This window comes from Scyliorhinus torazame, chromosome 17, assembly GCF_047496885.1.
Source record: "Scyliorhinus torazame isolate Kashiwa2021f chromosome 17, sScyTor2.1, whole genome shotgun sequence".
NCBI classification, from domain to species: Eukaryota; Metazoa; Chordata; class Chondrichthyes; order Carcharhiniformes; family Scyliorhinidae; genus Scyliorhinus; species Scyliorhinus torazame.
The window spans coordinates 80,934,954-80,950,900 of NC_092723.1; the positions used below are offsets into that span (position 1 = coordinate 80,934,954).

Genomic DNA, 15,947 nt, shown 5'->3' on the forward strand with positions numbered 1-15,947 from the left:
AACACATTTATTATACACAATTAATCACTACTCATGCATAAACTCTACTTTCCAGACTATTCCTATCACGAAAAGGCCTATACTTAGCTTCGGGCTGGCCCACCAGGTCAGGGGAGCAAATGGCCTTTCGTTCAGATCCTGGGTCTGCAGGATTCAAAAGCTGGTATGGACTGGTAGCTAGGAGCGCCTATCTCGTAGCGAGCGTTGACTGGAGACTTACTTGTTTGGTGCGGCAGCTTGGACAGTTCACTCTCACGGGTTGATTCAAGTTGCTGAGTGACCCTGCCTAAGAAAGACGATTTGAACTTGGGGGCTTTACTTTATAGTCCCAGGGACTTCCCACCCTTCGGGGCGGACCCCGTACCTGGTTCCAAGTGATTGCACTGCGTCCCGATCACTTGGATCGATTTGTCCAATACTGGAGTTGTTCCCTGATCGCTGGGCGGTCCCTAAATGTCCGTTGGCCTTCCTTTGTCTTGGCTCCTGCTGGCGCCGAGGAGTCTGCCTTGGCTTTATTCACCTTAACTGTTGCAATTGTGCCATGGAATTGCTCATTACTATGCAGATGGCTGCTGGTTTCAGCGCTGTCTGGTTTCTTACAGTTTCAATACACATGATTTCTGTATTTGCTAGTCTTTGCCTGTGTTGGCTGAATTTCCCTTCAGCCTTTGCGGTTCTCCATTTTAAGTCGGGAAGTGGCCCAACCCAGGTGGCTACAAGCAGCCCTACGAGCGCTCCACACTTCCACAACGGAACATAGGCAGAGCTCAGTAGACCATGCAAAGTGCCGGAAGCAAATTGCAGAATTGCAATCTCTGCTTTCTGTGCAAAATGGCTTTCAGAGTACATTCGGACCCCAATTAGATCAGGAAAACGGCCCCGATTGGCAGGAATTGAACGAGACTGCCCATAGATATACATGGGACATGTACGCAAGAAAAACCCCAGAAATAGAAAGTGCCCCAACCCCCAACCGAACAGGCAGAACACACCCCCATGAATCCTGTAACCACAAACCGCAGGGCCACAGCAGAAGGAGAAGCAGACTTCCTTTACACAACCCTGTTAACCATGACACAATTACGGGACGCGTGTGGAAAAATTACACCGTTCCTTCCCATATCTGACCCCCACCAATTTTTCGCGAAAGTCAGACAACAGGCAACCATGTATGGCCTGGATGAAAAGGAACAAGTGAAGCTCACAGTTTTAATCCTTCAGTCGTAGCTGCCCTTCCCGAGCACAGAATGTAGGAGGAGGCACACTCCAAGAGATGCACACAGCGATCCTTGATGTGATCGGCTTTAACAGAGGAGACCCCGTAGAAGGCCTAAATAAGTGTAGGCAAAAGAAGACAGAGCACCCCACAGCGTTTGCTGGACGTTTGTGGATTCACTTTACCGCAGTTTTTGGAGAGTTAGCCCGTGCCCATTTGTCCCCAGATAATATGGCCAAATGGATCCGAATTCTCATCTCCCACGCCACAGAAGCAGGACGAAAAGCTTGCACAAATTATGACCCCCTCAGATGAGGCCCACAATGAAAAATGGGTTTTGAAGAGATTGTCCCGCACTTGGGAGCAATCAATTGCAGGCAACTCTGTGCTGTGCTGTTCTATGTTCTATGTAAACTGCATTTACAACACCCAATGAAGAGCAGGTAGAAATGAAACCAATTAAAGCACACCAGAACCCCACATGGGTAAATGAGGGCAGGAACAGCCAACCCCAGCCCAAAGCTCACGAAAGTTATAATTGTGGACAGTTAGGACACTTTGCATGAGAGTGCAAAGCGCCCCAGAAGCAGCAGAGAAACCAACAGACAGGCACCCTAAACAAGAATAGGGCAAAGCCGATCCAGAGCGTTCGTGCCCGTTCAGAGAGTACAGACATGAAAGGCACCGACTCACGGTGTTCGGGCTCCCCAATTTGGGTCTGCGACACCCTTTGGGACAAGTCCGGTAGACCGGTAGTAGCAGGCAAAGTTCGGGGACAACCCGTGGAATTTCTTTGGGACACAGGAGGGTCCCGCACCACACTCAATTCCTCCACGATGTTTCAGAGAGAGACGTGACCCACAACAGACACCATCACACTCAGCGGCTTTACAGGCCATTTACAACAGGGACACATCACAGCCCCTATAGCAATACAGATAGGGAACATCGCAACCAAGCACCCCGTAGTTTTAGTTGATCTGCCCCAGACAGCAGAACATATCCTTAGGACCGACTTCATGAGCTCCCATAACCTTTCTTTCGAGCCAGTGAACAAGTGTGTATGGAAAATGGCAAAGGCAGCATGAGCCCCCGCCACGCTCACAGTCGGAGAATACGTAAATAGGATTAGCTCAGTAGGAGACTTCTGGTTCGACCCTCGAGCCATTAGTGAAGGCAAACAGGTTAGGGCAGTCCTGCAGGAACACAAAGCAGCATTTGCACAGCACAAGCACGACTGTGGCAGTTTGACTGGCTTTGTGAACGCTACAGGTCCCGACCCTAAACCCCAGAAGCAGTACGGATTTCCCCAGGAAGCAGAGGGAGAAATTTCCAAAGTAATAGAGAGTTTGTTGGATCAAGGCGTTCTCAGATCAGTAGCCTCCACAAACAACGCACTGATTTGGCCCGTCAGGAAACCGGATGGATCATGGCGACTGACCATTGATTACCGGGAACTGAACAAAGTCACCCCAGCAGCAGCCCCCACCGTAGACACGAGTCCCGAGACTATGCTCAAACAGGGACTCCAGTCAAAAATGTTTCGGTTTTGGACATTAGTAATGGCTTCTGGTCCATTCCATTGGCTAAAGCGTGCCAGTACAAATTTGCCTTTACATTCCAAGGGCAACAATACACGTGGACGTGCCTTCCACAAGGCTTCCACAACTCCCCCTCCATTTTCCACCGACAGCTGGCAAATGGATTAGCAAAATTTTCCCGCCCCGATTGTCTGGTCCAGCATGTAGGCAACTTGTTACTACAGACAGACACAAAGGGAGAGCACATTTTGCTTCTCGCCGAGCTCCTAGCACTCCTAAAAGAAACTGGTTGTAGAAGGCCCAGATTCTGAAGGAAAAAGTGATTTACTTGGGAACAGTGATCACTCATGGTAAATGCGAGATCGAGCACAAGAGAATTGACTCGATCGTAAAATTGCCCCTTCCCCACAATGTCTCAGCCCTCCGGTCATTTTTAGGACTAGTTGGTTACTGCTGAAACCATATTGACGGTTTTGCCACTAAAGCAGCGCCCCTTTCCGAACTTCTCAAGAAGCAGGCACCTTGGGAATGGCTTCCACAGCATACAGATGCCGTGGACGCTTTAAAAAGAGCACTCAGCACAGCCCCCGCACTACAGGTCCCAGATCCACATTCCCCGTACGCTATCGAGGTAGCAAGCACCGATCAAACCCTTTCGGCTGTACTCCTCCAGGAACGCCATGACCAGTTACGCCCCTTAGCATACGCCTCACGCATGTTAGACCCCGTAGAGCAAGGATTTTCTGCCTGTGAAAGGCACCTGCTCGCAGTTTTTTGGGCAGTACAATACTTTGCATACATTACAGGACTCAACCCCATCACCATCCTCACAGAACACACACCGACACAGCTATTGTTCGACAGCCGACTTAAAGATGGCACAGCCAGCCACATCCGCGCAGCCCGTTGGACCCTTCTTTTGCAGGGACGGGACATAACGGTAAAGAGAACTAAAACCCACACATTCCTTGCCGATAATCTGCAGTATGCAGGCACCCCTCATGAATGTGGAAAACAGGTAGTACACCCCAGAGACCCCAGCCCACAGACACGTGCGCACCCCTGAAGATATATATGGATGGTTCCTCCACAGTGTTAAATGGAGAGAGAATTACCGGTTGCGGTATATATGTAGAGGACGCACAGGGACGCGCCCTCGATGAGATTTCCTTGAAGTTGCCAGGACACTTAGCTCGCAGGCAGCAGAGCTGGCAGCAATTGCGTATATTGTAGACCACCCAGACTCGTTCCCGGCCCCAGCAGACATCTATTCAGACAGCTTGTATGTCTGCAATAGTTTGACAGAGTTCCTACCACTCTGGGAAACAAGAGGATTTGTTTCCGCGGACGGAAAACTCCTACCCTCCCAAAACAACTCCAGCCCGCCCTCAGACACGACTTCAACTCCGCCCCCAGAGGCACGACTCCACCTCGCCCTTCCCTCAACCAGCAGCGACAGTGATAGCAACGACGATAGCCACAGCACACCACGTTACGACTACACCCCTGCACCAGGCCCCACTCCCAGTGAATCTGACCATGATTCTACCGACCCATTCAAAATCACTTACAACAAAACCCCTGACCCAGACCCACCGCCCGACGATTACGGATTGAAGCATAGTAGCTCCAAACTCGACACACGATTCTGGCACCGAGACAATTCGTTCATGATCATCCGGAATGATGAGATAGACCCCAATTCGCCCCAAGCAGCTTTAGCACGGTTACTACAGACAAGAGTTTGGCAGCCGGGAGAAAATGATGACTTGGAGTCTGACTCCCACCAAACCAATCCCTTTGCGACCCTATTCGCTATTGTGCAGTGAGGTGTCCAGATGATGGAGAAAAAAGGAACCGATGGAGCGATACGGTGTCCTTTCTGATGGAACCTGCACCATGTTTGTTGAATGTTTGTTCGTTACTGTTATCGTTAAGTGTTGTGTGTAAACTCAGAAAGTTTTTTCACGGCCCCACGTCACCACCCCCTTGGACAGCCAATGGCTGTTAGAGGATCTAGTTTGTCCCCAGAAACTTGTTAATGGAACAAGTTTGTCACAGACAATATTTCAGAGGAACTAGTCTGTCGACAGAACCCTACTCATAGTTGCTCTCCTAATTGGAGAGGCAGCCCCCCATGACGACCACATTCTTACCCATTCTTGCCGGTTGATCAGGCAGTGGAGAAACGGCATTGGTCCCCGCCCTGCCTGAGGACCCCCCTCTGGCCAGCTACACTCGGGGAGAGCACATACGGCATTGATCGCTGTCCTACCCGGGGATTCCACCCATTTCTTACCCGCCGCGGCCCATACGCACCCCATTTTGGCTTGTTACGTTCAAAATTCTTTTGTTTGGTTTTGGCAACCCTTAGGTTGCTTCCCTATGCTATTTACATCCTCAAACACTGGGATGGTAAATCACACAGGCTGCGAGACGCTCGCAGTACGGCAGTATTTTCTTGTCCAAATATTCGGGTTTTTTTTTAAATGAGAGTCACAGATGGTGACCAATTATTAAGGGAAATTGGCAGTAAAGGACAGACAGACATACGAGATCTTAAGCAAGATAATAACAGAAATTATGCTTGTGTTCACAGAACTCCAGAAACCACAGAGGAAGACAAAGAAGTCCGACAAAGATGAAGACAGCCTTCGTGTTCACGTGGATCTTAGCGGGATGCCTTCAGTTGCGCGCAGACGCTACCCCCTTGACCCCTACCACACAAACCGTAAATGACTCTCACCCCTGTAATACACAGAACCCCGAGACAACTAGCCCAGCGACTGCTAGCAATACCCCGACCTGGTGTGATAAGTTTATCGCCTGGTACTCACTCTCATATGTAGTCGAAGCGCTCTTAGTGCTGGCGATACTTTGCAGTGTCGTGCAAACGTTTAGAGTCAGGAAATGACGAAACAGAGCATATCGCTCTTGCACCCCGGTATACAGATTTAGGTCCCCCATTTTCGGATTTCACCAGACCCCCGAACCCATTGGGACGGATTAAAGAGCATCCATTTTGTTTAATGTATTCTATGGAATAAAGAGATGGAAACCTCTGTGTCTGACTGCCAGGCCAGAGAAATTTGTGTGATGCTATTTTGTACAGTTTATGATGTATAGATTATTTTTGGATTGTTTGTATTTTTGGATTGTTTAAATGGGGATAGTTTATTGAGAATAGTTAGAGGTTCCAGTTTTAAAAAAATTTCTGTAATGCATGTATTAATGTCATAGCGCCCCGTAGAATTTTTGATAATGAATGTATTTAAAATGGTTTAGGTAAAAATTGTGTTGCATAGGATAGGACACTGTAGAGCCTAAGCATGGGTGCCCTGGGGATCAGAGGATGAAGACGCCATGGTAATGTGATCCTTCCCGCTTCGCGTTGAGGATCACAAGGAGGGTGTGTAGCCATCTGGGATGGCCACGTCCCGATTACAAAATGGACACTTGCAAAGACTGCAGGGAAAATTGGACAATACTCAGAAACAAGCAGGTGCAAGCTCTGTCTGTTGATTAGAACCTCAAACGCTCAGACAGGACAGAAACTACCAAATGATTTACATACTAATGAGCCATCTCCGGGGACAAAAGGGAAACATTTAGATACACAATGTTAGGACAGACTCCCCGGTGCCAGAAGAAGCCAAGACAAAGCTGACTGACAGTCACCAGGACACGCCCAGCGATCAGGGAACCACCCCTCTATTGGAGGAAAATCGATACCGATGATTGGGAAAGATCCAATTAGTTGAGGCCAAGTTCAAGGCCCACCCAAAAGAGCGCGAAGCCCTTTTAGGTATAAAAGCTATCCCCCAAGGGAGAACGCTCTCCTTTGGCTTTGACTCTCAGCGAAGAGAGAGACCAGCCTAGCAGCTACAGCAGACCAAGTAAGTTCCCTGTCAACGCACGCTACGAAATGGATGCTCCTAGTTGCTACCCTGTAAACAGCTCAACACAGCAGCCTCAGAACCGAGCAACGGCCATTGTTCCTCTGACTGAGTGGGCGCCCGAAGCTAAGTATAGGCCTTAGTAATAGTGGTAGTTTTGTTTGTAGAGATTATGCATGAGTAGATTTGACTGTGTGTAAATAAATGAGCATTGCTTTTGAACTTACTAACTGGTGTATCGAGTCATTCGGTTCTGTACCTTGTGGCGGTGTCGAAAGGTACTTGGCGACTCTTGAGCAAACGTGATTAAATAGAGCCAAATTAAGAGCCAACCAAAAGTTAGCAACAGTATGCAGCCTTCTATTGAGGACGATCGTGGAGGAGGTGTTGTTGTTTATCCTTACTGATTTTAGTCTATGGGTTAGAATTCAGTGGATCTAGGCATTCTGGGAATATAGATAGGTAATTGCAAACATTTAAAGTATTCATTCATAATTCATAACAATTATACATTCGCTTAAGGAATAAAAACCCCACAAGAAAAGTGGTTCAACAATGACTAACAAGGGAAGCTAAATTGGGGGCGCGATTTAAGCAAATAATTTCTAAGTGTAATAGCGAGCAGGAAACGCCCCGAGCTTCCCAACGCTCGGCCTGAGAAGGCTGTCACCACGATAAAACATTAATTGGTCCACTTGATGAGGCCCAAAGGGTTTGACGCCACAAATCATGGTTCGTCGGCTGATTCGCCCGGGACCCTGTCCGCCAGCCCCGTTAACAAGTTAGGACAGCACTTAAACTGATCCTGCACAGCCAACCCCACTCAGCTTGTAGCCATGCCTCCATGGAGACTAGCTTCACACTTTGGCAATGCTGGTTTGGGATGACTATGAGACACGGTAGAGGCCAGACAGGATACCCTGTTCACCAGAGGGTCCAGGTGGGTCAGCCACAGGACAGCCACCAGCGCCTGGGAGGAAGTGGCAGCGGCTGACAGCTCGGGGAATGTACCCAGTTCCGCACGGTCAATGACCCTCATCCCATACTCATTTCCCAAAGCCCCCTCTCACAACCCCCAAGCCTCTCCCCCGTGATGACACATGCAGCAAACGATGCCCCCTCGGTGTCTCCACAGGGGAAGGTGGCCCACAACTGGTGGGAGAGGGCCCAGATGGGTTGGACATCAGAGTCCTCACCCCTTATGAGGAATGGGCCCTGGAGGTTATGGGGGTGGCTGAGGACTGAGCGGTGACCACCGTGGAGGTTGGTGTACGACGGAGGTGAGAATCCACTGGCCCCCATCCAGATGACCTGTCATACGTGAGGTGTTAGTGCCATACAGACTGACCCACCCCTCCCACTGACTACATATCCATTCTCCCGCAGGACCTACAACCGAAGGCGCCGGCCCGTCCGGGGTGGCGCACCCTCCCCCTCGCCTCCTATGAGAACACCTCGGAGGGGAGTTCTGAGGATCCCACCATAATAGACGCGGCAAAGCTGTCATCCCCACCCTTCACTAGCGCAGAGACACAGCCCTCGGTGGGCATGCTCTGGTGAGCACCATACTCGCCTGCTGATGCATATCAGGTGGAAGCAGTAACACCCAGGTGAGACAACAGTTGGAGATCTGTTGGCTCTCAGGACCCAGCTGGGTCCTAGCTAAAATATTGAGCCGCTGGAACAGGTTTACCCGGAGCTGATGCAAACGCTGGGGTGTGGCTGTGAAATTCAGAGGAGGATGTCAGCTACCCAGTCACTGAGGGGCATCGTCAAGGACACCAAGCTGCAGACATTGGGGAGCCACCAGGACTGGCAGAGCCAGATGATGCAGGGCTCGATCTAAAAGCCCCTCCATCGCCAGGGCTACTCCGGAGCCCTATGGGCACCGAGCAGGAGGAGGGGGCACTGGGTGTTAACCCGGCGGCCGCCAGCACCCCCATGTTCTGCCGCCCTGACAATGGCATGTCTCGCTGTCAGCACCTGGTACAGTGCAGCACGGCAGGCCATGTGCCGTAAAGATTCAAAAACAGCTTCTTTCCTGCTGTTACCAGACTCCTAAACGATCCCCTGATGAATACACTACTTGCACTTCACCCGATGCCGGTGTCTATGTATTTACATTGTGTACCTTGTGTTGCCCTACTATGTATTTTCTTTTCCTTGTCTTTTCATGTACTAAATGATCTGTTTGAGCTGCTCGCAGAAAAATACTTTTCACTGTACCTCGGTACACGTGACAATAAACAACTCCAATCCAATCCAAGTTCGCCATGGCCCTCCCGTCCCAGAACCTCCAGAGGACACCAGCCAGGGGTATTGAAGGCCATGGGACATGGCAGTCAGCTGGCTGCCTCCACCTCCTATGTGCATCCTGGGGATGCACCTTGATGTAGCGCTGGACAGAAGGCTAAGCAGGTCAAGGATCACTGATGGGGCACTGGGGTGTAAAGGGATTGGGGGAACGGGGACGGGGGACAGGGGGTAAGCGGGGTGTGTGAAGTCAGGGTAAGAGGAGTGGGGGGTAAGTGGAGAGTCTGGGAGGGATGGAGTAAGTGGGGCGACACCATCGGGAGAGTGGGGGAGTCGGGGACACCTTTGTTCTTTAATTGCAACTTCATTGCAGTGTTAATGTAAGCCCACTTGTGACAATAATAAAGATTATTATTATTACCATTAAAGTCTGTTGGCCTCGATGACTATGATGCCTCTGGCACTTTGTTCAGCAATGCAGGCAGAGTACCAATCCCAGTCATGGGGTCCTGGGTGGGCGCCCCCCCCCCCCCAAATCACACCACATGCAGGTGGTGGGTGTGAGCGAGCACTCAGAAGAAGGGAGAGGTCAGGCAATGGCATTGAACGAGGAGCTCCACATCTCAGGGTTATCATCACCTCCCCTGTCCTCGACCATGAGCTGTTGACAGTGCCGACAGCTGCATCACCCTGGAGTGATATTACACAAATCCTGGGCGTGTGGGAATGGGGGTGGGGGGATGGTGAGGGGGTTGCAGAGGGATGGGGACTTGGGTGTGTGAAGAGGAGGAATGATGGACAAGGTCATGTCCTACGTGAAGCGGGTATGGATCAGGCCTTCCTGCCCTCTGGGCTTGCCACACCCTCACCCTGCCATCTGTCCTCCATCCTGCGGGTCCTCCCAGGCTCGTCCTCCAGCACCTCCTGGTCCTGCGCCTCATCGTTCTCGTCCTTCTTGGAGGTGGCTACATATTCTTCCCCCTCCACCTATAGCACGTCACCCCGCTGCTGTGCCACATTAGGGAGGGCACAGCAGACCACCAGAAAGCTGGCGACCCACCTGGGGGTGTACTGCAGTGCATCACCAGAGCGGTTGAGGCACCGGAACTGCATCTCAAGCAGTCCAATGCACAGCTCAATGATAGCCCGGGTGGCCTCATGGGCCTCATTGTATCGGGTCTCCGCATCGGTCACCAGCCTCCATACTGGGGTCATTAGCCAGGTCCTTGAAGCTTCCTTGTTTTCTACATTACTAAAGTGTCTAAATTTCAATAATAATACATAACATAATTGACATTCAAGGGCATTACCATCAATGAATCTCCCGCTATCAACATCCTGGGGTTACCATTGATCAGAAACTGAACTGGACTAGCCATATTAATACTGTGGCTACAAGAGCAGCTCGGAGGCTGGGAATCCTACGGCGAGTAACTTACCTCCTGACCTTCCCCAAAATCTCTCCACCATCTACAAGGCATAAGTAAGGAGTGTAATGGAATACTCTTCACTTGCCTTGATGAGTGTAGCTTCAACGTCACTCAAGAAGCTCAACACCATCCAGGGCAAAGCAGCCCAGTTGATTGCTACTCCTTCCACAAGCATTCACTCCCTCCACTATCGACGCATAGTACCAGTACTGTGTACCATCTACAAGATGCACTACAGGAACTCACCAAGGCTCCTTCGGCAGCACCTTCCAAACCACAACCACTACCATCTAGAAGGACAAGAGCATCAGATACCTGGGAACTCCACCACCTGGAGGTTCCCTTCCAAGTCACTCACCACCCAGACTTGGAAATATATTGCCGCTCCTTCACTGTCGCTGGGGCAAAATCCTGGAACTCCCAACCCTAACAGCACCTTGGGTGTACCTGCACCTCAGAGACTTCCTTCAAGAGTAATTAGGGATGGGTTATAAATGCTGGCCTAGCCAACGGCGCCCACATCCCATTAATTAAGTACTTCTGCCCTATCGCACCTGTTCTAGGTACCATATAATACAAGTTATAGTTACAAAAGCAGGTGTCAGGAATACTGCCGCACAGAGCAAAGTTGGGTAGAGTAGGAGGCTAGTGCCTTGGGTGACGTGGGACTCCCATCAGTATAATTGGGAGCTGGTCTGTCTAGTGTGGAATGGTGCATGTTAGGACCTGTCGCAGTCTCACAAATCACAACACTATGTACTAGCTGGACTGAGTGATGTTTAATTCATTCAATGATAAAACCCAATCAAGAATAAAATCAACACAAACATTTAGCTGTATAAAAAAAAAAACTTGCATCCAAATAGAATCTTTCAGGAACATCTCAAATGACATGTGGAGTGTAGACTCCATATTCTGCCCAACCTGCGCCCCCTCGCTGCCCAACCTGCGCCCCCTCGCTGCCCAACCTGCGCCCCCTCGCTGCCCAACCTGCGCCCCCTCGCTGCCCAACCTGCGCATTCCCACTCCGAAATAAACAAACACTCGCTGCTCAATGCGCACCCCTCGCTCCAGTGTGACTGAGAAAAGTTGTGTCAACAGGTCCTGAAGTTAGGTCACCAATTGTAAAAAGGAGACTAGGCATTCAGCTCTGTAAAAAGATTTATTCAATGACATGTGTAAAATACAATACTGATTAAAAAGTGTTTTGTGTACACATACAACCCTGCCCATTATCAAAACAGAGCCTCAGTCCCACAGCTGATGAGCAAGGACAGCACAGGCAGAGATCAGACATTCCTCCGCCAATTTAAGTTTTGGTTTTGGTTGCACATTATCTGAACGTATATCTGCATGGGCACAATAATGCAAGCATGGCTCCATGTGGGATGGGGAAATACATCAGGCCAATGTATCCATATGATTAGAAAGTTGACCAAAATCCAACTGTAGTTCGGAGAACAAGGCAGGGCGTCCAGAAATCTCCAAAATGTAAACATAACATGGAAGGTCTGTTCTATTTATCAAAAGCTAATTTTCCATTAAGTGAGTCATGTTTAGGGCCCAGCATGAGGTGCTAAGCCTACTAAAGTCAGGCCTGTAGAAAAAAGGAGGTTCTACTAAAGTCAGGCCCCGGGGGCAGACTGCTAAAAATTACAAAGTCATCACACACCCGGAAAAGGTTTGTGGTGATTGACTGATGATGCCTAGAATGGCTGCACTCCCAGGAGTATGATGGCTAATCCTTAAATCCACAGATGTGGCTTTCCTAAACAGTATCAAAAACCCCAGATCTCGTACAATAAAAACAGAACTTGTTATTTTCCAGTCCCAGCTCATCTTAAGATTACAAACTAATTTATCACAAGGAATTTATTCCACAATCTTATGGGACAGTAACACCAGCTTGGCACACACAATGTCACGGGCCATTCATCATCTTCAGAGATAGTGGAAGAAAACGAGGCTAACGGTGAGATTGTCAAAAGCTAATCACTCACTATCACATACATCCAGGGTTGCCACGCTGTTCAGACTGTCTTGGAGTCTCCTGGAATGAATGATTAGTCTCTCAGAGTATCCAAGAGAAAAATCAAAGGGGCTTCCTCTTCTCCATTTTCATACTGCATGGACTCATAATCAGCAACAGGCTGGCAATCCCCAGACACAACCGGGCCCTGACATATGAGTGCTGTATGAAAAACCATGTGATAGATAGAGCAGGTTCTGGGGTAGAGAGGATTATGGGTATTGCAGTGGCCATTTTTGACTGATTGCCCCAAAGGATGATCAATAACTGGAGTATGGGGGCTGGGCAATGAAAGGGGATGGTCAGAAGACAAAATTTTCCAGGATAGTCAACAATCATAACAACACAAACACATTGGACGTCAGGAACCATGCACAGCCACCTTCAGATAACATGCCTTCTCCGTGATCTCATCGAATCTCTACAGTGCAGGAGGCTATTCGGCCCATCAGATCTGCACCGATCCTTTGAAAGACCACCCCACCTAGGTCCAATCCCCTGCCCTATTCCTGCAACACCACCGTAAGGAGCAATTTAGCATGGCCAATCCACCTAACCTGCACATCTTTGAACAGTGGGAGGAAACCGGAACACCCGGAGGAAACCCACACACAGGGGAGAACGTGCAGATTCCGCACAGTCACCCGAGGTCGGAATCGAACCTGTGTCTCTGGTGCTGTGAGGCAGCAGTGCTCACCATTGTACCACCCTTCGCCTTCTAACATTACTGTGCACCACCCACAGACATCATCTAGGCCATAGGGAGGGGTGTACCATCCGCACAAAGGTCATCCTGGCAATGGGGAGGGGTGTACCACACACAGAAAGGTCATTCTGGCAAAGGGGAGGGGTGTACCATCCACACAAAGGTCATTCTGGCAAAGGGGAGGGGTGTACCATCCACACAAAGGTCATTCTGGCAATGGGGAGGGGTGTACCACACACAGAAAGGTCATTCTGGCAAAGGGGAGGGGTGTACCATCCACACAAAGGTCATTCTGGCAAAGGGGAGGGGTGTACCATCCACAAAAGGTTTACCCTGGGATCAGCGATGGGGGTATACTATCCACCGAAAGGTCATGCTGACAATGGGAGAGGGGTGTACCACCCACAGAGAGGTCATCGAGGCCATGGAGAGGTGTGTACCATCCACAGAAAGGTCATCCTGGCAATGGGGAGGGGTGTACCACACACAGAAAGCTCATTCTGGCAATGGGGAGGGGCATACCATCCACAGAAAGGTCATCCTGGCAATGGGGGAGGGGCATTCCATCCACAGAAAGGTCATCCTCGCAATGGGGGAGGGGTGTACTACACACAGAAAGGTCACCCTGACAACATGGCAGGGGGTGCACCATCCACAGAAAGGTCACCTTGGCAACGGGGGAGGGCTGTGCCCAATGGGGGAGGGGTATACCCTCCACAGAAAAGTCATTCTGGCAACTGGGGAGGGATGTAGCTATGCAACATTTACCATAGTTTACGTTAGGGAATTCAGCCTCACATACTGTACCTCCTTAACATTAGGAGACCCATGCCTGTCTCACCCAGAACAGTGTGACAAACAAGAGCTCTTTAATTGCGTCAGTGTCTAACTTGCATTCAAACATGAGAATCCAGCCAACGTCAGGATGTTTGTCTTGGGGCTTGGTGGGGTGTGTTGGTTGGGAGCAAGGCAGGGCAACATCTCCCAAGGTGACATCAATGCTTAGAATGCCCCCTGCCCCTATCCCTTTTGGGTGTGTTTTAAAAAAGATTTAAGCTTCCCTTATGCAATTGACTTTGGTTCCATGGAGGGATCAGCTCCCCAGGTGACCCAGATTGATGCCCCGCTGATAAACTCCATTCAGATATACCAGTACACAGCAAACAAGAGCCAGTGGGAGGCTGATCTGACAACAAGCTCCCACAGTAATGCCTCCCCATCCACATCCCTCCCCCACCTAATAAGTCTGGAACAGTCCAAGTGATGTGTGTCCATATCAAACGTTCTCGCTTCTTCACTCTTTAGTCAGATTTGTCCTTCTTCTTGGAAGTGAAAGACACTTTACCAGCCACAGTGGACCCCACCGTCGAAACACCTCCTGCCACAGCTGACACGCCACCCTTCACTAGTCCCATGCCAACTGCTGGCACTGAAGTGACCGCTGTCTTGGTCACTGCTAGCCCTTTGCCACCGAGCCAAACCACACCACCAACCGTGGCACCAACAGCTCCCTTGGTGATGTTGTACAGGCCACCAGTCACTTTCCAAACCATTCCACTTTCTGTCTTGGGATGATCCTTCGAGGAGTCTGGAACTGGGGAAAAAAAAAAAAAAGTTATTAGCCGAGTCAAAACACAGCATATCCACCCAGGATCGCCGGAGATGACCAGCACCAACAACCCCACTTATTCTTTTAATCGTTCCCTCATCCCAGGGTCCTGAGGCCAACTGAAGGGAAATAACTTCTATTTACATTACCTCCTACGTCAGGCCATCCCAAAATAATTTACAGCCAAGTGAATAGTTTTTAAATGGAGGGAACATTACAATTTGTACACAGCAAGAACCACTAAACAGCAATAATAATAATCGCTTATTGTCACAAGTAGGCTTCAATGAAGTTACTGTGAAAAGCCCCTAGTCGCCACATTCCGGCACCTGTTCAGGGAGGCTGGTACAATCTGTTTTTAAGTGTTAGTTGAGTATAAATATTGGCTGGGGCCACCAGGGAAAAACGCTCTACTCTTTTATGATGGTGCCATGGGATATTATTTGCCCACCTTAAGAGGGCAAACAGGGCCTTGGCTTAACATCTCATCTTAAATATCACAGTGTAGCACTCAGTCAGTTCTGGAGGTTCAGCCTGAATTACGTACTTGAGTCTCTGGAATGGGCCTTAAATTCGCCTCCTGACTCCAAGATGAGTGCTAGTCACTAAGCCATGATTGACATTTGGCCAAAATCTGCCCGGGTTATCGTCAGCAAACTCCAGGAACCAGAGATCAATTTATTTTCTGTTTTACCATGAAGTTGAATATCTCAAATGATCCAGCTGACCTCACACTCACCGCTTTCAGAGCAGGCCCACACCAGTCACAGTCGCAAGAACACAGTGCGTTCCTAACATGACACCCTGTTCTAACACTCTGCTCTGGCTTGGACTCACAATGTGGCACGGATTAGACGCAGTTCAATGAAAGCAACATATTGTGAATCCTAAAGATCTGAAACAGAAACAGAAAATGCTTGACAAACAAGCAGCAGGTCTGGCAGCATCCGTGGGAGATAAACAGAGTCTAATATAGCCTCGGACTTGAAATGCCAACTCCGTTTCTCTCTCCACACGTGCTGCCAGACCTGCTGAGATTTTCTGGCACTTCCAGTTTTTATTATATGCAGCTTGCCTGATTGAGGACCCAACTGCTTTTACTCAACAGGGTTGGTCAGTGACTGAGCGCAACAGCCAATACCTCACCCCGGATTGTATCAAAGGTTCAAATGCCCAGGTAGATATTAAATTATCCCGACAGGTTACATCGTGTTTAGAAGATTGAGGATTGATCTAATTGCTATATTTTCCATGATGAAACAATTTG

At 49.5% G+C, this 15,947-nt stretch overlaps 2 protein-coding genes across 6 annotated transcripts in view; one reads left to right on the forward strand and one right to left on the reverse strand.

Annotated features, from left to right (window-relative positions):
* The window catches only part of LOC140393974 (cryptochrome-1-like), a 207,082-nt gene extending 197,987 nt beyond the window's left edge, over positions 1-9,095 (forward strand). The window contains exon 13 of the mRNA XM_072480678.1: positions 5,357-9,095. The gene's annotated coding sequence lies outside the window, so the exon portion shown is untranslated. The remainder of the gene's footprint in view (positions 1-5,356) is intronic.
* A 2,384-nt stretch (positions 9,096-11,479) lies between these two features.
* The window catches only part of LOC140393975 (transmembrane protein 263-like), a 59,654-nt gene continuing 55,186 nt past the window's right edge, over positions 11,480-15,947 (reverse strand). For all 5 annotated transcript variants that reach the window (XM_072480683.1, XM_072480682.1, XM_072480681.1 and 2 more), the window contains one exon: positions 11,480-14,665. In XM_072480683.1, the coding sequence (XP_072336784.1) occupies positions 14,373-14,665 (293 nt within the window). In that variant the 3' untranslated portion in view covers positions 11,480-14,372. The remainder of the gene's footprint in view (positions 14,666-15,947) is intronic.